This window comes from Delphinapterus leucas, chromosome 16, assembly GCF_059928025.1.
Source record: "Delphinapterus leucas isolate spDelLeu-1000000601 "Yukka" chromosome 16, BTC_Dleu_Yukka2, whole genome shotgun sequence".
NCBI classification, from domain to species: Eukaryota; Metazoa; Chordata; class Mammalia; order Artiodactyla; family Monodontidae; genus Delphinapterus; species Delphinapterus leucas.
This window is the reverse complement of record NC_143144.1, coordinates 62,788,761-62,813,721: the sequence shown is the minus strand read 5'-3', so window position 1 is coordinate 62,813,721 and position 24,961 is coordinate 62,788,761. Positions and strand designations below refer to the sequence as shown.

At 39.7% G+C, this 24,961-nt stretch overlaps 1 protein-coding gene across 1 annotated transcript in view; it reads right to left on the bottom strand.

The window, feature by feature from the left end:
* The window catches only part of CFAP58 (cilia and flagella associated protein 58), a 111,639-nt gene that overhangs the window by 65,827 nt on the left and 20,851 nt on the right, over window positions 1-24,961 (bottom strand). The window contains exons 9-13 of the mRNA XM_022568821.3: window positions 21,870-22,061; window positions 9,922-10,083; window positions 9,115-9,261; window positions 2,987-3,127; window positions 2,013-2,236 (exon numbers count right to left, since the gene is read on the bottom strand). Coding sequence (XP_022424529.1) covers window positions 2,013-2,236; window positions 2,987-3,127; window positions 9,115-9,261; window positions 9,922-10,083; window positions 21,870-22,061 — 866 coding nt within the window. The remainder of the gene's footprint in view (window positions 1-2,012; window positions 2,237-2,986; window positions 3,128-9,114; window positions 9,262-9,921; window positions 10,084-21,869; window positions 22,062-24,961) is intronic.

Here is a 24,961-nt window from a genome sequence, read left to right as displayed (position 1 = left end):
GATGGCATACGGGAATCACCTGGGGAACTTTAACAACATACCTTTGCCTGGACCCAACCCCCAAAGGGATTCTGCTTTAACTGGTCTAGCATGCAGCTTGGGTTTCATAGATTTTTTAAGTCCTGCTGGTAATTCTAATGTGCAGCCAGCATTGAAAAACACCAAATTAGAAGTGATCTTTTCTCTCATGTTCCGCAACTACACAGATGGCTGAAAAAGTCCCGAAGGGCTAGCTCTGGCTCAAACATACTTCTAAAATCTGTAGGAATCTCTAGTTAATAGGTAACGTGCTACAGCCATCCACAGTATCCAGTGAGCTGGCTGCCACCCTACTGAAACAGAAGCTCTGCTGGGAGGTGGAGAAGAGGCAAGCACTCGCGTTGACACGGGCAAGAGGATATTATTATCTGTCCTCATCTGCTGAGTGTGAGCAATTACTAATACTAAGCCATGTCTTTTACTTAATTGCTTCATTTAAACCAATAATACAACTTCCCCTCATTAGCAAGACAAACCATTAGAATTAACTGCATAATGTTCACTCAACAGGGAGCTCAAGCTGCTTAGAATTAAAACCATATTTTTAACACTACGATTTTCTAGAGTGTCATCAACAGCAAAGGGCAAGAGTATTAGCTACTATTATCGATGACTTCTTTTGTACCAGACTCTGTGCTAGGCATATTACGGTCCTTTTCGTGTTTAATTTTAACTGCAAGCCTTAAGCTCAGATAAGTGATTTGCCCAAGGTCACACAGCTTGTAGGTGACAAGTCTGAGATTGGAATTCATGCCTGCTTGCCTCCAATATTTTTATTGTCTTCCCATTATAAAGAAAGGTAAAATCTATTATCAACAAACCAGCAATGTTGACTGAGAATGGGTAGAATTTGGTCCTTTGCGTATATAATAAAAATAACACATGGCTGGCAAGTTTAGTGATGGTCCTGGAGATCATTCAATAGCTACTTAGAATGAACCCATTTGTCTCCAAAATGTCAATGGTAGCATCTCTGGATAGTAAACTTATGAGAGATTTTCTAATCACGTCTTCATAATTTTTCTGCATGCCCCATGTTTTCTACAATGTATCTGTACTACTTTCATCGTCTGAAATATGAGCAACTCTTTAAAAGAAAAAATAGAGTATTGATCTGTCCAAGATGGTGGCAACTTCCCTTGCTCTTCCTGAACATATTCACTGCATTTAAATATCAAAACTATCTAATTCAATTAATTTAAGAAGTAGATCCAAACTGTGTCCTTGTCCCAAGGTGGCCAAGGATACTGTTCATCTACCAGTCTGTGGAGAGTAAGATAGCTACTGTGAAAACACCAGACCTATTATGTGGTTTCCTGCAATTGCCTATATGAAATATGGTGATGTTTTCCCAAAGGGAAAGTAGATCTTGTATAATGTAAGATTTAAAGCAAAGAGAAGGCACACTAAGCTCAAATGAAAGCCGCAGAAGATAAATCAAGAGTGAGATGCAAAATCTGGCCGCCTTCTAAGGAAACAGTTTTCAAACAGTGTAAAATTAAATGTTTCCCCTCTTTTCATTCTGCATGTAATTCCAAGAAAAAGACGTGCAGACGTTACCAGGATTCAATTTAAATATTGATGCTCCATTTCTTGCATACTGCCTTATTAAAGAAATTCTAAAAAGCTCACTGGGGGAATTTTTTTCTGAGTTGTAACTAGTTTGTGGTTATGATTTGACTTGAAATTTCTTTTTCTAAATCCAGAATAAAGTTTTCAAAAAATCCTTTTGCACTTGCTTATGTTCCCCTGAAAGGAAACCAGTTCATTTTTTGTGACATAGAATGGGCACGATATAGATTCTGGATTATGGAAAAGTTGTTCTCATTATCTGCTAATCATTTCAACATAAAAAAAATTATTTTTATGCAACTTGATGAAGACCTTCAATGACCAACAGGAGGAACACAAGGTCATTTCAGGAGCTCCCCACAGAGTGCTGTGTGCTCAGCTCCCAGGGGGTCTTCTATTACCTGAGTTCATCAACATTAGCCACACTCCTGGCAAGAATCCCCTTTTCCCAGCGAAGCTTCTTGATCTCAAGTTTGAGGATTCTCATGTCCTCCAACCTCTGGTTGTACTGGCTCTCGCCTTTATTCAGCACGGACTGCTGGATCTTGATCTTCTCGTAGAGCAAAGCCAACTCATCATTGCGCCGGACTAGCTGTGACCCAAGGATATCTCTCTCGCTGATGACCTAGAAAGGTAGGGAAGGGCACGGCCACCAGGGGACAAAAAGTCCCACGTTTCATCGTGGCAGCAGCATTCAGTCTGTCAATGAACACCCATCCAATGGCCACATGTGCTAGGCACCCATTGGGTGAGGCCCTGGAAATAGCCTGCTAGACAACCAACACTGGACTCCTCCCATGAGAGTTGGCAGCCTTGTTGGAAAGAGTACAACAAATAATCCATAATAATAATAATACAATAATCCTTGGCCCATGCCTGTTTGCTTGGTTGGTTTTCTCCAACACATTTTAAGTGTTTAAATTTGAATGCCTTTAGGGTGAGCTAACTCTTGCCAAGTTCTACTATTCCTTACTGTCTTGCATTAGCCAATGTCTCTTTTTCTTAACCTGCCAGATCTCTGAAAGCATTTAAGTTTCTAACCCCCAAATTATGTAATTATTCACTGTAATTATACACGGGCAATTATATTATGCTGGAATGTAAGCTCCCTGAGGACAGGGACCTTATTTTCTTGTTGGTCAGTGTATTCCCCAGAGCCTAGAGGAGTGGCTGACACATAGTAAGTGCTCATAAATAGGAGCTGAATAAATGAATGAATATTTCATAATTAATCAACAGAAGGTGGGCCTCTGGGGCTGTTCTTCTGATAGACTGAAGGGAAGAGCTTAGAAAAGAATGAGGCTTTGTGAAGAGTTGCATCAAACAGTTGTGTCTGCTGATAAGGTCTGCAGGTCTGGTGAGGAGATGTTCTTACCTGGTCTAACTCCTTCTTCTGTCTCAGCCTCTCCCCATCAGCCTCGGCAATGATTCGCAGGAGTTTTCTCTCTTCGGCTTCCTGCTTTTCAATGAAGTGTTTGGTCTCCAATGCTTGTTGTCTCAGCTTCTGCAGCTCAGCCTGACAAAGAGTGAAAGACCAATTTCGCTCTGTAACAGCACAAACCAGGACGGCAGGGCCCAGATTTAGATGGACAGTGTGCTTCTTATACTTCCCTGTGATGTTTCATTTAGCATGGTTTGATCATCCTCACAAGCAAAGCAAGCTTCATACACACACACACACACACACACACACACACAGCCTGTAAAGAAACAACAGTGCACATTAAGGTGATCATGTTTTATTCTATGAGTTGTGCCCTTGAGGGATTTCCATGATTTTTCTACATAAGTATAGCAGGGACCTCATTGGTATTCAGCAGCAGTTCTCTTACCAGCTAAACATGGGGAAAATTCACAAACAGTACAGAGAAGGATGTGGGGAGCAGCATGGTGGGGGGTTGGGTGAGGGCAGCTCTGTATGTACCAGCTCCTATAACAGTCCTAACACCACCAGCATATCAACTGCAGAGATAAAGCCTATTACAAGCAACACTTAAATTAATAAAGATAGCAACCAAGGGTCTATCATATAAAACATCTTGATGGAACAGAAGAGATGTTATAGTATAAAAAGATATATAGATCCTACTCTTAAGACGATTACAATCTAGATGAGAAGATAAGATATATAAGTATTATGCAAATATTAACAAGTCCAGGCAATAATGTTCCAGGATCTTTATTATCACACAGACAGTGAATTGATGCTACAGGAGGTCAGAGGACTGCAGTTGTTAGCAAGGCTTCCTGGGAGAACTCAGATCTTGAGGCTCCTGAGGCTACATGGAAATCCTAAGAGTGATGGGGAAAGCATGCTATGAACTGGTAATTTTCAGAAGGAAAATTCCCCTCATCAAAGGACACATTTGCTTCAATTCCACAAGTATATTTATGGCTTACAATATCCCTGGCATGATATTAGGTATTTTGCCTCAGTACTCTTATCCCCATTTCACAAATGCAATTACAGAGACAAAGAAAAGCAAATCAACTTGACCAAGGTCACACAGCTAATAAGTAGCAGAGTTGAAATTCCATCCTAGATCTTTTGATTCCAAAGCTTTTGCCCCCTTTGCTATCACCACACAATAGTTCCAAGTCAAATACAGAAAATGAGTAAGACGTGAGGGATTCACCACCCATCGAAGATGACAAATATAACCAACTACACTACGGTGTGGAAATGCTCTCTACTGTGTGAAGAAGGACATGGGAGAACAGGAAAGAGTTCATATTTCTTCCTGGGGTTTAGAGGGAAAAATCAGGTTTTCGCAGTTGACAGTTATTTCTAAAATGGAGAGGTATGTGCTGGGGAGAGAGCAGTCAATGGTCAGGCTTGTGTGAACAAAGGCATGTAAACTATAAAGTACCTGGTGTGTTGACCAGACAGCAGAGCATCCAATGTGGCTGAGTTAGAGTATTAGGTAGGAAATAGCAGGAGGTAAGGCTGGTAAAACAGCTGAGCCAACCTGAGAAGGGCCCTGTATGCCATGTACTGTGGACAGTATGCAATGGGGAGCCACAAAGTTAATCATATTAAAGGAAAGAAGAATAAGTCTTCAAGAGCTTCCAAGCCCATACAGGAAGGACAGGTGGTATCACACCCAGGTCAACGCAAGAAGGAAAAATGCAGGAAGAATTCTGCTTTCACCCATGCCTGAAATCACAAGGGAGATGACAAGACAATATTAAGGCTCCAACTTTTTGGACTTCCCTGGTGGTCCAGTGGCTAAGACTCCACGCTCCCAATGCAAGGGATCTGGGCTCAATCCCTGGTCTAGGAACTAGATCCCACATGCCGCAACTAAGAGTTTGCAAGCTGCAACTAAAGATCTCACATGCCATAACTAAAAGATCCCATGTGCCGCAACTAAGACCTGGCACAGCCAAATAAATAAATATTTTTTTTAAAAAAAGGCTCCAACTTTTCAATGGCCTGCAGGTCAACAAGTGAAAATGAAAAAGTAATAATTTTCTCCTTCAAGAAAGTATTGGGTCCCCCACCTCCATCCACCCAGAAATGTCATTGGGATGATAGAACACCGAATATTTGCCAAGTGAGTGCCTGCGAACCAACCCAACTCTAGTTGCAGCCTGCCTCTAATCCATGAAGACCAAGAGTCATTAATTCCATAGCTCAGACTTATCCAAACAGTACAAGATACTATGCACCTAGCAAAAGACCTGTAATGTCACAAACTAAATGCAGCTAGCTACTATAAAACCCAGAGTTTCCTTTATGACGTTTTGTTTGTTCATTCATGAAATATATTTTGGTCCAGGGATAAGCAAAAGGAAATACTTAGTGAGAAAAGATCTGGTCTAGTATTTACCACTTTGGGGGATTGCCTGTTAGGAAAGAGAGTGAAGAACCAGCCTTTCTACTTCTATAATCATTTAAGGTGACAGCAAAGACAGCAATAAAATACCCGTTTGGCTCATGCTTTCTTTAATAAAACTTTTATTTTCCCAGATGTGTGACATTCACTTCCCTGTTCCTAAGTGCCAAGAGCTGATCAGAATCCATCAGCAGAACAAAATGAAATGGCTGTTATATTAAAATGCAATCAATGGTGTGTAGAAGTATCTGTCTGAAATGTAAAACCATTCATGTGTTTGGCATTGCTGGGTGTTTTTTTTCATAATATATCAAAATTCTGAGTGGTCTCCTTATGTCATAAATTTACGGGCTGTAAACAAGATGTGCCATTAGACGTTGGCAGCAAATGTTAACATCAACAAAATACCTTAGGTCTAATGCATTTAGCAGCTGTAAATCTGAGCTGTCTCATCCAGGAAAGATGGTAACAACTACTGTGCACACAAAAGCTCATCAAGTAATGTTCTAGGTGGGACCCAAGGTATGAAGTTGTAAAACAATGGCAGGACACACTCTTTAGTCACTGCCTCTACAATTTTACAGTTTTGTGACAGGTGTTTACAGAATATATATCATCCAATCTTGCTGCAGGCATAAGTCATATCTCAAGAATCATACTTGAGGGAGTTTCACCCATTCATACAGGATCCCAACATTCACTGGGTTTCACAGAAACCATCTGTTTATTTCTAGCAGAACAAATAGGACCACCTAAAGTCTTCTGGCCATGAGAATAATTAGGCTTTCTCTCTGTCTCCCCCACTCTCCTCTGACAGTTCCCATCCGTGTCACTCTAGAGAGTCAACTAAGTACAGGGATATGGTGCCCTGAAGCCAGTTGCTAATGTGATGCTGAGCTCTGGACATAGAGAATTTGCTGCTGAATTATTCACCAAGAGTCAAAGTGCTGTCAGATTGATGTGGGATGATTGGGAGGTGACAAACAGAATCGAGAGCTTGTTAGGACTGGAAGGCAGACACTCCACATGAGACGGCCCCTTTAGTGCTGATGAAACAAGATGGGGACACAATGGGCAGATGAACGCAGATGCAGCAACATCTACAAAGATCTACTGACATTCTGTCATAACCATCATGTGCTGACAATGTCTAGAATCCTGAGGAGTCAGGAGAGCCTGGTAGCAACTGAAAAGGAAAAAGAAACATGGAAGAAGCAAGACTTTTCTTTTGAGGGGGATGAATGAGGATGGGGATGACCTATTACGGACGATTGTTTGTCTGTCGAGTTGGAGAAGCAGTAAATTGGGTTGTCCTGTCAAAAGGCATCTCATGGTCTACCAAAGAGGCTAGGGCCTGCCCTTCCGGGAGGGCTTATGTAGCCACATAGCTTTGTAGAACCCATAATAATAAACTACATGTCTCTCATGGAGCAAAGTTACTAGAAAATCTGCCCTCCCCTCCAGGGTTTTGGTTCGCGAACCTCAGATGCATGAAATCCAGAGACCTCTGTAAACGTGATTCATCTTTGAGGCCAAAAAAGTCAAGAGGCTAAATGAAACTCAACATTCAAGCTGTCACATTTTTCTAAAGAATGTCAAATGGGCTTAAGGATAGGCCAAAGTTATCCAGTCAAAGCACCATTGCAAGTTCCCCTTGGATAACCTCAAATAATAAATCAAGGAGGCAGCCTTTTTCTGTTCCTAATTCTTGCCTTAATGGGAAAACCTGAGGAAAAGGCATCCTAGTTTCACAGCAAGTCCAAAGCAACCATCTTCCTATAATCGATGACCCAAAGCTATCCAGACCTAGGATTCCTCATTTAGAGCAGACTCTCTAGAGCAGAAGCCCTTTAATCATCTCTCTTATTCACAAGCTGCCAACTCTGCTGGCCCAGGACCAAAAAACAGGACCCTATTATCCTTTATTTTATTATGATGCTTCTTTGGAGCTATGTGTGTAGATGTCTAATGATGGAGGGTGTAATTGAAACCAATATTAACCAAAGTCAAACTAAGGAATCAGGAGTAATTGCTTTTTTGCATAGGACATTACTTATTCTAAAGCAGGATTTTGTCTACCTTGGACCCCATTATGCAGCAATAGTTAATCTTTTGAGAAGAGCATTACTTGGGAAAGTAAGAGATGAGGATCAATGTCATCCCCTGAAACGAAGAGATGATGTACCAAGTCAAGTTACACTGAAGCCTTGCTAACGTGGGTCCATGAGGCCTGTGGGTGAAGCAACGTTTACAATAAGATTCTTCTGATTCAGCCCATAATAAATAAACCCCATCCCACTATAGACTCCAGGGTGGTACAGAAACATACTACCTTCTATAAAACTGTTTTCAAACAAGGAAAATAAGGACAAAGACACAGGATATTTTCAAATTTTAGAAAATATATTTATGTTTCTTTATATGTAAATAAACTTTAGTACAGAATTTTCTGTTTTTTTCTGTCATGAACTAGAGTGGGGAGATGACAGTTTTAGGTAAATAAATCAATTAACATATCTCTATTGTAAAGGCACTTTTGTTACATTTTAATCTTTCTCATACCTCATGTATCTTAATTTAATGTAGTAGTTCTGTTTCCATGAAGACCTATCATTAAGTTGACAAAACCTATTATTAAACTGAGAGTGCATAGGTCAATCTATGGCATCATGGAATCAAGGAAATTTGGCATTAAACCTGTCCAACACGAGATACACGTTTTCAAGACAGGAACTATCTCTGAAGTTAATTATATGCAGAAACTGAGGTAACCAGTCTCATTGTTTGTAGAAAGTTCCTGCAAGTGGCTCATAAACATATGCAAAAAATAAAAGTGGCATCATTCTCTTAGAAGTTCCTTTTTTAATTCTTCTGTCAAATGGATTAGAAGGGAAATCTACTGGATTGGATAGGAAAAGGGAAATACATTAGGTTTCGTGAATGTGTACAGTAAAACATGTAGTTCAAGGATTTGATATGGTATAATTATTTGGCATGTATTTTGGGGAAGAGTCTTTATATTATATTAGTAGACATAGAATGTTCTAAATTAGTAGATTTAAAAGTATATATCTTAGTAATACGTGTGAATACAAAGGTGATTCCCTAGAGGAGTGACTGCAAAGTTCTTAGATTCACAGAAGTAAGGGGAACAATGAACCTAGTTGAGGGCAAATCAAGTGAGGACAAAGCTTGACACCTGGTAGTTAATGATGCTGAGGGCAGCAAAGGCACATGCACATGAAGTAAACAAGTATTAGGACAGAGGGACAAAGGGTCCTGCCAGCATTGCCTTATAGAAGCCCCAGGGAGGAGTTTGGGAGGGTTGAGTACAGGCAAAGTGCTGGACTTGGGCTGTAAATGCAAAGAGATTGTGGTCAGCCTGAAAGTTCCAGGACTTCCTGGGACCTGCTAAGTTCTCTTGCACTGATGCCATGATAGCCATCACAGGTAAACTAGGTGCTCTGCATCTCCACCGGCCCCTCCCCATTCTACCTGAGAGCACTCCTCTAGGGAAGACTGACCTGGAGGTGGTGGAGGTCATCCTCCAGGTGCTTTGGTTGTTTTTCCTGCCCCCTTACTCCCCTCCATGAGCATGGAGCCTGGCCCCAATAGGTCTAATAGATTGACTATCGGTTCATTGCTTTTATTATAAGGTCTGTACCTTCAACGTTTCCTTCTCCTTTTCTATGTGCTGTTGTTCCAGATGTAGCTTCACAAGTGCTGACTCCTTGGCTGAGATTTCTTCTTTCAATTGATCTACCTGATGAGTCATAATCTTTAATTTTCTATTCATTTCCGTTATTTCATCCTAACAGAATAAAAGGAGCAATGTTTGAAAGTGAATTAAATAGACATCACCATGCCTATGGAAGTTCAAAACACATTCAAGAGCTTTTAAGGGAGACTCACTCAAAACAATGGTCTCGACTGGGCTATTCCTTTGTATCTTGTGCCCATCAACCTCAAAGTGCTTTATAGCATTAACTCTCCAAATATTCTCATGAGATAAAGTATACATAATGAATATGTCATACACACACACACACACACACACACACACACACACACACACTTACTTTATTCTTCACTGTACAAGAGAGGAATTGGAATCACAACAAGCATTTTTAACTAAAAGATTACAAAGCAAAGCTCTGCAATTAAATGACAAGTGTATACTGCTCCCCTCTGAGTCATGGTAGCTATTAGCAGTTTTAAAAATTAGAAAGAGGAGAATGGCAATTCTACATAATAATTAAAACCAGCACCATGATCTTCGCATCCAATCAAGTTTCGTTATTTCCATTTCAAACAATCTGACAGTTCTGCATAAACTGATCTTCTCTTTCAGGTGAATTCCACGATATTTCTTTCTGCATCTATTTTAAATCCTGCCATTAGGATAACAGAAACTGCTTTAAACCCAGGATGGGGAAGAATCAAAATGTAAAGACATAAATATATTCTTTACCTGAGCTTCAACCAGATTTTTGCTATACAGATTCCTGTCTGACCGCACAGCTTCATACAGGTTCTGTTGCTGTTTTAATTTAGTCTCTGATTCAGCGATTTTTTTCCTGTAGTCAAAAATCTCCATTTCACGGACTTTTATGCCTTCCATGTTCATGAGGACCTGGAGGAGAAAGAAGTAATAAAGATGGTTGAATAGCCCATCTGTGGTTATCGGTTCAGGACAAACAGAGATTTTTTCATCGAAGGGTAGCTCGTAGAAATGCCAGCAATCAGAAAATGTGACTGTGGCTATAATCACTGCAGTACAACACAGACATTCAGCCCAGCTGATGAGGGGCAAACATATACTTTATCTATGCCGGCGTTCTGCTCAAGCATGAAGGCTTAGCGCAGCTATTCTGTGATCACAAGAGGGAAAAGAAAGTAAAGAAATTCCTTCAATTCTGAAAACCTCTCTTGACCACCCCACCCACCAAAAAAGGAAAGAAATAAAAAGAAGCACAGGCTTAAACAGATCTTAACACAAAGCACTAGGAAGGATAAGAGATAACTTAGCTGTTTGGCCATACTCATGGCTTTATAAGGTTGACCACGAGAAAGAAAAGTGGCCTTTGAACACTGATAGCGATCATAACACTGTCTTGCCAATGTCAAACTCACTCCATCAGGGAAACCCAAAGGACTTCATAAAAATATGTGTTCTATTGTGCATGAAACACTTCTAGGCACGATGAGATGCAAGAATTACTGCCTCGGGACTTCCCTGGTGGCGCAGTGGTTAAGAATCCACCTGCCAATGCAGGGGACACGGGTTCAATCCCTGGTCCAGGAAGATCCCACATGCTGCGGAGCAATTAAGCCCGTGCGCCACAACTACTCAGCACGTGTGCCACAACTACTGAAGCCCACGTGCTTAGAGCCTGTGCTCTGCAACAAGAGAAGCCACTGCAATAGGAAGCCCGTGCACCGCAACGAAGAGTAGCCCCTGCCCATTGCAACTAGAGAAAGCCCACGTGCAGCAATGAAGACCCAACACAGCCAAAAATTAAAAAAAAAAAAAAAAGAATAACTGCCTCCTTTTTGCGAGTATGAAGAACTGAGGCCGGAAATTCTACCATGAGCCTATACCTCTCAACAAGCAATCCATACAGTAGAAATAAGGTAATCATGACCCTCAGCTGCAATGGCCACAGAAATTGATTTTCTAAGGACAAGCTTCTTCAAAAATTCCTTAAGAAAAAAAAAATTTAGCAGGAAGACTGATTAAATCAATGGAGCTTATGATCTAACAACAGTTAGAACACACAGGAGAAAATTCTTAAGAATATTTCACTGCATTTCAGTGGAGTTCTCTTAATTAATGATTACAGTTGAAAGAAATAAGCAGAGCAATATGACAGAGAAGGAAAGAAGGGTTTCCTCTAAAGAAGAGGCACTTTACCTAGAACCTAAAGGTCAAAAAGGACTTAGGCCTTTTGCCATGCCGATACTGTGAATCAGGTGCGGACTATCTGTGAGCATCATGTTCCCAAACCACTGCACGAGGGAATTCTCTTACTCCACTTGTGGAGTTAGTATTCCAGAAAATATACTTCAAGAAACCCTCTTCTAATGTTTTCCCATTACAGTTAATGATGGCTGGTGTTTAATGTATTTTCCTTTATATCGTTAAATAAACACCTTTCAAAGTTTTCTTAGGCTTATATTTAAGGAGGGATGGGATTAAATTTTAGTAAATGTCTTTTTAGCATATATTATTTTGCACTACATTATTGGGTCTACTGATTTAATATACTTAGTAATAAATATTTCCTTTTACAAGTATTTTATTTCTTTATACATAGTCCCATGTGCCACAGTTCTACATAAATGCATAAATGGAAAATATACCTTTATTTTCTTTTCCTTATTTACTTGGACCTTCCTTCTCCCTTCAACCCACATCAATCCCTCATTGATACATAAAGTAACCAGGTTAATAATCTACTATGTGTTCTTCCAAATTTTCTTTGAATTCTGCATATTCTATTTAGGTCTACTAATGTCATCATTATAACATCATCATAACAATAGCTAATATTTCTCAGGTACTTTCTATATACCAAGAATTTTACATGTATTAACTCATTTCATCTTCACAAAAGTCCTATGAGATGTGCATTATCATCATCCCACTTTCACAAACAAGGAAACTGAACTCAAAAGAAGTAATATAGTTCATAGCTGTTCAACTAGTGAATATACAGATACAGGGATTTGTTTGTTTTCCTTTTGCTTTTTGAGTTTGGTCTTTATTTTTTAGCAAAATGGGATCCTCTTATATACCTTTATGCACCTTGATTTTTATCACTTAATAATACTTCGTGGAAATCAGGTGGATTAGCTCTAATTCATTCTCTTTGAAGGGGACATAATGCACTACAGTGTGGATGAACCATCATATACTCAGCTCCTCCCCTCTGATGGGCATTCACTTGGTTTCCACTTTTTTGCCTCTCTGAGCCATGCTGCAATAAACATTTTATACATGTGTCCCTATGCACTTGTCCTTTTACTTCTATTGAGATGGATTCCCAGGAGTGGAATATCTGGCTCAAAAGACATATATATTTTTAACTTTAATAGATATTGCTAGATTGCTTTCCAAAATGGCTGTAACACTTTACATTTCCATACCGCCAGCAATAGTTTTCTTAATAGAAAACTATCCTTGCAGTTGCAGGATAAACCCTCTTTGGTCATACTGGATGATTCTTTTAATGTACTGTTGAATTTGGTTTGCTAGAATTTAGGATGCTGCATACCTATTCATAAGTGACCTAAGTCTAAAGCTTTCTTTTTGTTTCTATTTCAATATCAAGATTTCTGCTAGTTTCATAGAGTGAGCAGAGTACCCTTCTGTTCACTCATTCATCCACTCACCTACTTATTCATTCACTCACTGAACATGCATTGAGGACCCATCTATGACAGGCACTGTAAAAGCGCTAGTGATGTAAAGAAGAATAAGATGCATTCCCTACCCTCAAGTTCACCTCTAGTGAGTGACTCCACCATAAAATGGATAATCAAGGAATGGATACAACCAATAACCTGAGATACGCATAGGGTGCTATGACAGAATTAAACACTGGGAGGTTAATAGGATGGTCATTCACATCTTATCTAAGAAGTTAATATTTGGTATTTACATAATTTGTGAGAACCACCTCTTCCTTCTTGTTCCTCAATCACCCCAGCCAAGGACTCACCCCAAGCTCTCTCCTCGGCCTGGAGTCTTTGTTCATTATCACAGCAGAAGGCAGGAGTTACGTCAGTATAGTAATGCCAATCAATATTACCCCAAAGAATATACAGTACATTTTTCTAAATTCACACACACACACAAATTTATATAGCCTGAGAATTATCTGATTCTTAAAAGTTTGAAGGAACTCAATTCTAAAATAATTAGGTCCCCAGTGACAGTGCTGGAGCTAATTCTCTCTCAGCCTTTTTGGTGGCTTCCATGGTTATTAATCTTTCTATGGTTTCTACTTCTCCTTGAGTCAAGCCTCAATGTGTGTACATATTTTCAAGAAAATTATCTGTTTCAACCAATCTTTTAAATTTATGCAACCACAGTTGTACAAAGTATTTTTATATGATTTTGCTGTTTTATTATTATTAATTGCTATCACTCACTTTGTGTGGAAAGAAAATGGCCCAAGGTAAGAATGTATACAGACTCCGTGATGAATGGCTTGCATCATTGGTTGGGGGGCTGGAACAAAATTAGAAAATCTGAGAAGAGGAGGTCTGGAGAAGAGGCACATGGACAGATCTGAAATGAAAAGAAACCCCACTCCTTCCTCCATCATTTTTTTTGATCTGTACCTTTAGAATCCTTAAAAATGAGTAGCAGGTGGCCTTTTAATGTACTACCACTAGGAACTAAAATGTATAAGTTAAGAACAAATGTGAAACCTAAATAAGGTATCCATTCCTGGATCTGTTACTTGTTTGATTTTTTAAAAGAAAGGGACTATCTCAGCCCAAAATTTAGCCTTTCTATGGACATGACCACCCTTGTTGGGGTCAGTGAAATGAATAGATTGAAAATACTTTGAAGAGCGTCATCAGCATTCAGAATATCAAGCAGCACATCAGAGAAAAGAAAAAAAATTACTTGTTCAATCACTTCGGGAGATATTACAGCAAGAATAATCCTTCGCACAGACAGAATCATGCTCCAGAGAAAGGATGCAGACAAGGACATTTCTTTTTTGGGCACCCAGCTAGCAGGGTCCATCTTTCTGCAAACAACAATGCACAAAATCAAACTTGCTTCCGGATTCTTAAAGCTGGGAGTAATAGGAACCCATCATGATACCAAGAAGATCAAGGGTATTTCATTTAAATGACAATGAAAATTGTAAAAGTATTGAAACAAAGGGAAAAGACAATTCACAAAGCAATTCAGTTCTAAGTGTTGGGGCTCAATTTGTTTTGATGGAAATCATTCAAACCAATGTCACACAGAGGTTCAAATCCTGAAAATTCATAAAATATGTGGAGTGTTAAATAGAGGCAAAACCCTTAATCAGCATAATGTCCCCAGTTTCAAAGGATATATCAGAGAATGTAGAATGCCAGCTATGGGGCTGGAGCTTAATTAATTGATTACACTTTAGATACCTCAAACCAACTCATGAGCTAAATCACAACCAAATATAGAAAGTTTTATTATAGCCAGAGGGTTGGAGATCCTAGCACGTGGAGGCCTGCTTCAGAGTGCACTATCACAGTACAATCTCAGTTTATAACCTACTACCTTTTCTTTTTCTGTTAAAACAAGCTGCCAATAGAAACGAGTGAGATAAAAATCAATAACGCGTGCTGGAAATCTGCAGCCATAGTCAAAACGTCATATGGACTTAGGCAGGATGAGAAAGTGGGCCATTGAATTCAGAATCCTCTAACTTGCATTTGATGAAATATCAGTACAATAAACTCAAATAAGTTTTTCTGACTTGATATCAATGGTTTCAATGCTGACAACGCCTTTACCTCCATAATGAAACTGGAAAACTCACTCTCAAAAAAAAACAAAGAAAAAAAACTATATGCCCAGGCATGTGAAATTTTAAGTCTTCTCTGTTTTTCTTGCTTTCTTATTTTATCCTCTATCTCAAATTTAGAGAGGCATATCTATTTTTCTATCTGCTTTTAGTAACATGTTATGGTACAAAATGAGGGATATAATATCTGCCTCGGAGGGCTATTATGAGGATATAAGCGAGAAAAAATATATTTATGCCATCATAGAAGTACCAGGCATATCATAATTTAATCATTTAATAAATGTTAATAGATTATCATGATAGGTTAACATTATGTGATATTATATAATATTAGCACTTAACAAATCAATTTGATTTTTTCTATGGATCAAATCCTGTTCTCCTGCGGGGAAATAGTGATCCACAGTATACTTCTTTTATTATAACACGAAAAGGTTAAAATTTGTGTATGTCCCCTTGAAGGCTCTCTCCAGGGTTCTACCCTATTAAAGACGCTCTGTATAAAAAACTTCAAATTAATATTGAAGAAACAGAAGTTTCATTTTATGATGAAGTACGTATTCAGTGAACAATATCTCTTTGATCAACTTTTGCTATCCTCACTTACTTCCAAGTCCTTGCAAGCACATTATTATTCATTTCTTGGAAACTCTGTCTAGAAGAGCTTTGCCTGACACTGTTATAGGCAAATAAACAGACAGCTAAGAAACCCGTAGGTAGGGATTCATTGTGAAAAACGCTTTTTGGCATATAAGCTGTCTGTTATATAAGCTGTTATATTTTGGCATATAACCAAAAACAAATTAATTAAAAAAAAAAAAAACTAAAGACGTCTTTCCTTGGCTTACAGATAATTAAAGCCAAGCGAGAAACAAATGCTGGTCTTTTCCTGTGGTAACCATGTCACAAGTAGTTACATACGGCATCAAGTACCTCCCCCTGCATCGCACGCCTCTGCTTTGAGAACTGACTTGGTGCTGCTGGTGTGTGGGTTCTGCGCAGGCCTCCCTGGTGGCCCGGCCTCCCTTCGTTAGCTCCGGGGCACTGAAACTACGGGAAAACAGGAGCAGGTGGTCCAGAGTGGGCAGTGACCTAGGAGAGGGCTGACAGTTTTTACTTTTAGACAAGTAAGCAATGAAAAAGTGTTCATGACTGTTCCCTTTGCAGAACTCTCCCTTCAGGTTCGAACTTGGAACTTGCTCGCTTTGGTCATGTATTTTATGCCCTTAAAGGGTTTGTACTTCTCTCCATACATATCCAGACGATTCACCCTGAGTCCAGAAATGGCCAGCTGCTGGACCTTAAACTGCAGGTTAATCGTGGGGTTCTCATCGGGTTTCGAAGCTCCAGCCTGGGAGGTGATAGCCAGAAGAAAAAGGAGGGGTCCTAAAATGAGCCAAATGCATAATGTGCAAAATGTTCCCCGGATTTAATAATTAACTGGAAATGATTTTACCTAGAATTTATAAAAGTCTACAAAAGAAGTAAATATGGTGGACCACAACTTCTGATGCCATTCCTGGTGCCTCTCAATTTACCTGAATAATAAAATTTACAGTGCAGCAGAGGAAAACCCATGAAGATAAGACAGGAATAAAGACACAGACCTACTAGAGAATGGACTTGAAGATAGGGGAGGGGGAAGGGTAAGCTGTGACAGAGCGAGAGAGAGGCATGGACATATATACACCACCAAACGTAAGGTAGATAGCTAGTGGGAAGCAGCCGCATAGCACAGGGAGATCAGCTCGGTGCTTTGTGACCACCTAGAGGGGTGGGATAGAGAGGGTGGGAGGCAGACACAAGAGATATGGGAACATATGTATATGTACAACTTATTCACTTTGTTATAAAGCAGAAACTAACACACCGTTGTAAAGCAATTATACTCCAATAAAGATGTAAAAAAAAAAAAAAGCGCTGCAACATTGTAGTAGATTGTTTTACGGTTCCGTGAATATTCGCTCCTAGCACCTCTTGCCCTTGCTTTTGAGGGTGGGCCTGGACATGTAACTTGCCATAGTCAATGGGGTGTCAGAGAACATTTGGCTAGTAGAGAATCGTGAAATGTGCTTGCATGGTTGGGTCTGTCCTTGGCGTTCCTTTCTTTCTCCATGAGAATACCATGTATTCTGGAGGATGAGAAACATGTAGAGCAAATCTGGACCCAACCCACAGCCCAGGCCAAGCCCAGGCAAGCTCAGCCTACAACAGCTGACGCAAGTCAACTGCAGGTGTGTAAGCGAGCAATAAGTGCTTGTTTTTGCATGCCAGTGAGATTTGGTGTTTATTTATTATGCAACAATATTGTGGCACATGTTGACTGAGACAAACACATAAAGAAAGGGTTTGGGATTCTGAGCCATCCAATTCTGGCACAAAAACAGGATCTTCTTTCTCATTTGCAAATGCCAAGTTAAATTAATAAAATGTAATGTAGGGCTTTCAGCATCTTAGATGTCACTTTTTTTTCTCTAAATGAAAAGAGCTAGAAAGCGAATGTTGACACTGTTTTTGCAGCCCAGAAGGAAGAGGACATCAGGCCAGAAGTCACTCACAGCTAAAATTGCCAAAGATAATTTAGATAGCATTGTCCATTATGGCAACCTATTTCAAATGAATTTAAAGGAAGGCAGACCCATAGTGATAAATAGATTACTGAAGAAGAATTTAATATAGATACCTAAAGTTAAATCTTTGACTAGTTGATTCAGATGTCTAATTATGCTTTCCATACACTCTTTCAAAATATATTTGAGTACCTATTTAGTGAATAAGTAACACGAAGAGCTCAAAATTGAAGGAGACTTGCCCTTAAGGAAACTTGTAAGTAGCATGAGGCAGACACAGAAATGCAAAGACGGTAATAACATCAGATTTCTTCAACTGCCAGAGAGGGGAACCAAGTACAGATGGGTTAGAAAACATTTTTAATAAAGCTCCTTGGGAAACGTAGGATTTTATTGGTCCCTGACTGAAAGGCAAAGTTTTTTTTTAATATTTTTTCTTTCTTTTGGTCAAGATACTAAAGTAATACATATTCACTTCAGAAAATTGGAAAAATACAAAAAGCACAAAAGAGGGAAATTAAAACAATCTGTATCCCTACCACTCAGCGATAAGTAGTATTCACATGGTGGTGTGTTACCTTCCACTCTTCTTCCTTTTTTAAAAAAAAAGGCAAGTAAGCTTCTGCTTTTTCTTCTTGCCTAATTCTCAGAGAGTACTTTTCTGCATCACTGTGTGTGAAACAATACACACACAACTTTCTCCCAGAGCAAGTCTCTGTAAGATTCTCCTGTCACTGATTTTGCCTGACACATGCTCAATCCGCATGTACAGTTCTTTCTTCATTTCCAGAAAATATGTTCCGTTACATCTTTGACTTGGGGCTCAGTTCCTCCATCAGAGACCAACAATCTGTAGATTGGTTTATATTCCCTGTCCTTCTTATCTCTTATCTTCTCTTCAATCATTTTTATCTTTTCCTTCCACCTGCATTCTAGGAGAACTACTCAAGTTTGCACTCCACTATTTTCCACATCAATTCTGTTCTTTACTAACTTCAATGTGGATTTTAAATCTGCTATTGCTTGCTTTTGTTTGGTTTGGGGTTTGTGTGTATTTTAGTCTCTTTACAACTGTTCCTTATTTTATCCATCACTTCCTTTCTGTTTCATCTCTGCTTTATCATAGAGGTAATGTCATCTTGGACTTATAACCCAGATGATAGCCCTCTGTCCTGTCAGGGTCACTGTGTTCTTAACCACAACAGAACATCTAGAATCTTCATTCTGTGTGCTAGGAAGACCAACATCCCACCTAGTATCTCCAAAAATTCTTAGAGGAATTATATTTCTCCTATTCACTGTGGCTTTGATTTCCTGTTTCCATAGAATTCCGGATTCTCAATTGGCACTTTTCTCTGGCACATACTGTCCCTTTTCTGAGATTTGTTACCTCACATCCCTCACCACCCCATCCCTGACCCCACAAAGCACAATCCAGCCACTGGGTTGATGCAGCAGACTGTCACCAAAGGTTTCAGGTACAGAGCACAGTAAAGAACTTAAAACCAACCTTCGGACATCCCATTCTTAGCAATTCCTTGGTCATTCCTGCTCTGAGAACTGGTCATCTCTTCCAGAAGAGCCCAGCCTACTGCCTCGCAGTTGGTGTTGTCTGCTCTTCTCTCTCATCCTCTCCTATCTCCCCCCATTTCCTGCTCACCACCACCCCTCCCCTTCTCAATTGCAAGCAAATTCAAGGGACTGTGAGTTGAGGTCCAGGTAGATTTTCCTCAATTCACCTCTATTGGCTTTAAAGTTCTCATCCAGTCTCTTTCTTCTATTTTAGCATCAGGCTTTATTTTGGCCTTAGTGTTTGAGACTGTTAAGACTTTTCATCTATGTCTGTACCTTATTGACATTTAACAAGAAGTTGAAAATAGTTACATTCAAATGCCACTTTGAACAAAAATTCTGGGCTGTTCATCAACAAATTTATTTATTTATTTACTTGCTTATTTATGAGATGTTTCATAGCATTTACTATCTGCCAGAGATCATTCTAAATGCTTTATAGATATTACCTCATTTAATCCTCACCACCACCCCATCTGCACACAGATGAAAGTTAGGTCAAACCATATTAATAACTTTGCATTTTGTTTTTATCAGATTCATACTGGGACCATGTTCCCCATTTAAAAAATATTTTTCAAAAACATGATTTTAATGGTACATAGCAAATTTGCACAATTTATTTTGAAGAATATTCTTTTATAAAAATCTTTGCATTATTGTTTTTTCATATATTCAGTTTTTACAAAAGAAATTGCTGGGTCAAAAGGATAAACTTGGAACAACTCACTTTAGAAGTAGATCAAAATATCAGTTTCATGACATCTTCCCCACCCCTGGTATTATTCCTCAACTCCCTATAAACAGAATGCACGAAAGGGAACTTTCTGTTTCTGGGAATGAGGTGTGTGTGTGTGTGTGTGTGTGTGTGTGTGTGTGTGTGTGTGTGTGTGAGACAGTAAAGAAAGAAAGAAATATGGGAAGGTGTTAAAAAGACATATATGTTTCTAATAAGAAGTCCAGAGGTGACACAAGTTGCTGTAGCAACTGATATATGCTGTCAGGGGTTAAGTAAGAGAGAAAAATTATAGTCGATAAAGAACATTTTAAGAACTCGTGCTTAAATTGTTTAGGTAAGACATTATGTAACCTTGTGCAGTTAAGCATCAGAAACTGTGAAAAACTGTTACCAGCAAAACTTGGTACCAGTATCTCTCCTTTACAATGAAACAGAGAGAAATATACAATCCTATGTTAAAATCAGTGGCAGTATTCTTTTTATCACTCATCATCTATCTATTTGTTCAACAAACACTTTTTCAGCACCTACTATTTACCAGCATGCTGAAAATGAAAAAAAGAATGAGATAAAGTCCTTGCTCCCAAGAACTCACTATAAAGTAGGGAAGACAAAGGTACAAATAATTACACTAGAAGATGATAAGTGCCATTCCAGAGACATCAACAAACCAATAAAGTAGGAAGTGACTAGTTCTGCCTAGGGAGTCAAAACAGGCTTGACCCCAGAAATGAGCATGTGAGCTGGGTATTGAATAAGAATTTTCTATGCAGAGAAGGGAAGAAAGGCCTTTCCAGGGAGAACGAAGAGCTTAGACTCTGTTGCATAAGTCAGAATATACCAATGGCTGTGTCTTGCATGGGTTACAGGTATGTACCAAAATACAGGTATGTACCACCCACAGGATGGCCAGGTGGGACCTGGGCAGCTAGCATCCCTGGGTTAGTCCCCTCCAGCCCTGCACATTCTCATCTCTCTCATTCCCATATACTGTAGATACAGAATTTTCTATGATACTGTGATGCAAAGAATGTTAGGAAGCACTGCCCCAGGTTGATGAGAGATGACAGAGGTTTGTAAGGCTGGGAGTAATAATAAGATCAGGTTGGAATTTTTAACAACTTGATGGCAGACAGGAGTGGAGAAAAACTGACTCTTGGGAAGGAGAAGTAGGAGGCTGCAACAGATTATATGTTCAGATATGCTGGCTGTCTCACCAGGTAGGGCCCCTCCCTTAGTAGGATCACACTCCTGCTTGGGGATACCAGGCTTAATCATGTAACTTGCTTTGATCAATGAAATATGAGTGGACAGACCCTGTACCCTTCCCTTGCCAGCAGAAGTTCTGAGAGCATATCAAAGGTCCACTATTACACTGTTTTCCCTCTGTAAGAGGCCAGCACATCCCAACAGAGTCAGTCTGAAATAAACAGGACATGAAGCAGGCCTACAGCTGACTCTCAAAGACCAATAATGTGAGTAAAACATAGATCCCTGTTGCTATAAACTACTGAGACTTGAGGATTATTTGTTACAACTTAATCTGACTGATACAGAGGCTAACAAGGTCAGCCAAGATAGAGAATATGAGTGCCTGAACTGACAGCTAGTCCTCTCAGAGTCAGTAAATCAATCAGTGGAGGTTCTTAAATGATAAAGTCGCAAGAGAAATATGCTGTTTTACAATGGCTCCCAATCAGGGGTACGAGGATCCCTGGGGGTCTTTTACAAGGAAGATATGTCCTGCCAGGGCTGGACTGACCATATGCATTTGTGCTCCTCCAAGCTTACACTCTGCAAATATCTGCTCAGCATCTATTTACTCTAAATGGGAAGTAGCTGATTTCCTAGCAGAGCTTATTTCCCACTATCTTAAATCTGCATGTGAACCACAAGCTGAAATCTGAATAATTCATCTTTGCAACAGTGTGTGGCAATCAGAAACGTGACAATCAGAAAGAATGTGCCGGTGCTCGACCCACACCATGGAGGAGTGGCTTACCTTTTGGGTAAGGTCACTGGCTTCACTGATGTACCGATCTCGCTCCTTTTCCAGTTGAAAGATAATCTTTCTCTGCTTCTGAGCCTCTTCTTTATAGTTCTGGATTTCTTCCTCCAGGTTTCTCTTGGCTTGTTCATGGAGCTTTACCAGGTCTATCTGTTTCTGGGTTGCACTGACCGCCTTAAGCATATTCTAAAAATAAGGACAACACACCAGCCCCATTACTCAAAATGTTGGGAGATTTTTGGTTAAATGTACTCCCTGTCTTAATCCTAAAATAATTAGATGCATTGTTTGGGAGATGAATAAAATAATCATATTTTTTACAGCTTATTTAGAGCACAGAGCACTATAGACATACATATAAATGCACTAAGAGACAACATCCCCAGGAAGTGGGCACTATATCGCTCCCGTATTAGGGGTAGGAAACTGAGAATGAGAAGTTAAGCTACTTGCCTACAAGTTCATACAACAGTGGAGTTAGGATTTGAATCCAGAGCTAGCTGACCCCAAAGCCAACCTCTGTCCCAGCTCTTGCCTTTTTCTTGTGAAGTTAGAACAGCTGAATCTAATCATGTAACACAGGCTTTGACTACAAAATAAAATAAAACCAACTTATTAAAAATACAGATACCCAGAATTAACATACACTCCAACAATATCACTCAGAAGAATAGAAAACAGGTGTTAAAACAAAAACTTGTATGTGAATGTTCATAGTATCACTATTCACAAAAGCCAAAAAGGGAAAATAACCCAAATGTCCATCAACTGATGACTAAATAAACAACATGTGCTACATCCACACAATGGAATGTTATTCAACCATAAAAAGGAATGAAGGGCTTCCCTGGTGGCCCAGTGGTTAAGAATCCGCCTGCCAATGCAGGGGACACGGGTTCGAGCCCTGGTCCAGGAAGATCCCACATGCCGCGGAGGAACTAAGCCCGTGAGCCACAACTACTGAATCCCGCGTGCTACGACTACTGAAGCCCGCGCGCCTAGAGCCCATGCTCTGCAACAAGAGAAGCCACCACGATGAGAAGCCCGTGCACCGCAACGAAGAGTAGCCCCTGCTCGCTGCAACTAGAGAAAGCCTGTGCACAGCAAGAAAGACCCAATGCAGCCAAAAATAAATAAATAAAAATTTAAAAAAAAAGGAATGAAGTACACGATACAACATGGTTTTAGCTTGAAGGCATTATTCTGAGTGAAAGATGCCAGACATAAAAAGTCACATATTGTATGATTCCAGTTATATAAATATGCAGAATGGTCAAATCCACAGAAACAGAAACCAGATTCATAATTTCCAAGGGTGGGAGGAGGGGAAAGTGGGGAGTGACCACCTCGCAGGTACTCACAGGTACAGGGTTTCCTTTTGGCGTGATGGAAATGTTGTGCAACTAGACTCATGATGTTTGCACAACACTGTGAATGTACTAAATGCCACTAATGGCAAATTTTGTTTTGTATGTATTTTACAACAGTAAAAAAGAATTAACCCGTTTTTTTAAAAAACACAGATGTCCCAACTCCAGAGACTCTGATTCAGTGGAGCTGTTATGCACCTAAATTTTTTTAAAAAGCTGCCCTGGTGGTTTCTGATTCTATCATGGAAATGCCTCGGGTTGGCTGCCCAAGGAGCCAGGTTGTTCCTCTGGAACACAGAGTTAATAGAGTGCAACTCTGGCAGCCACGCTCATGATGGAGCAGAGCTTGTCTGCTTCTCTAGCCACAGCTGAATGGACCCAGTGACTTTTGAAATAGGGCCTCCAGATTTTTGTAACTCAGTAGAAGATGTAAACTTGGGAGCTGCTGGTGATAGCTTTTTTCTGCCATATGGACAGGGAAACAGAGAGAGACGATCTTCACTAAAAGACAGAAATGAAGCAAAAACTCAGCTGGAAGTCTAGTGGTGGAGGTAGAGAGCTTTCTGTGCATCCCAAGAGTGTTAGGCCAGGTTCCTAGCTGTTCCTGAGGCCCAGCTGTATCCTTGGGTTCCATGAGGTGCCTCATAATTCCTTCACAAATCTCTAACCAATACAGACCTTCAGCCAGGTCTGAAAACCACTGGCATAAACAGGTTAAAAAAAAATGAACGTTAAACCTTGGTCGGACGACAATGTAGAAGATGGAAAAGGTCAACTTTACTTTCAAGTATTGAATTAAACATTTGCTCTATGAAAGATAAAGCCACTTCAACATGACACTGAAAGAACCAAATATATTAACATTGCCGCCTGTCAAAACTATGTCACTCACTCACTCAATGGTGGCATTTCAAGTCAGTGGGGAAAGAATGTATTATCAGTAAAGGTTGACTGCATACCTGCAGAGGGGCAGGTGCTGTGCCAGGCATTAAGGATGCAACGGCCCGGGAAAAAAAAAAGTTAAAAAAGTACCCTGCCCTAAAGAAGGAGTTGACGTAGTCAGATCAAACAAAATAAGTATAAAATTAATGTGTTAGGTGTCCTATTGTGGCAGAAAACCTATAGGTTGTTTATCAGAATATAGAAAATATAAATGGATTAAATATTGTATGTGTTACAAATAAATTTAAAAATCTAAAGCCAACATTATTTACATATATAAATTTATAGAATAAAGAAACAGTTACTAGGATTATGCAAAAAAAATTGATGACTTTCTTAAGCAGTGCTCAGCATGTAAAGATATCTAATCTTATACTATTTCCTGAGATTCCCTAAATAGTCTACTTTAAGCTAGAGGGTAATCTATTCAATACTTTGTTAACATTTATTCAATTCTGGGAAACTTAAAGAAGTAATAAAAATTCGGAATGAACAAATATAGGCTGTATCTACTTTGATGAGATGAAGCTATCTTGGCCAAAAGCCATCAGGCTGTCTGCTCCGGAAGCAGCCTGCCCACTCTACACCTGGCCCATCGCTTTTTCCTCCCTGGAGGAAATCCTTGAGCAGGAATGTTTACCCTAAATCCTTGAAAGTAGTTAATCTCCTAAGAGTGACTGTCAATCAAAGGAATCCTCTGGAAGGGGCAAGGAGGGGAAAGGGGTAGTGGTCTGCCTTGAATGGAGGATTTCCAGGCCTCAAGCTCCCCCAACC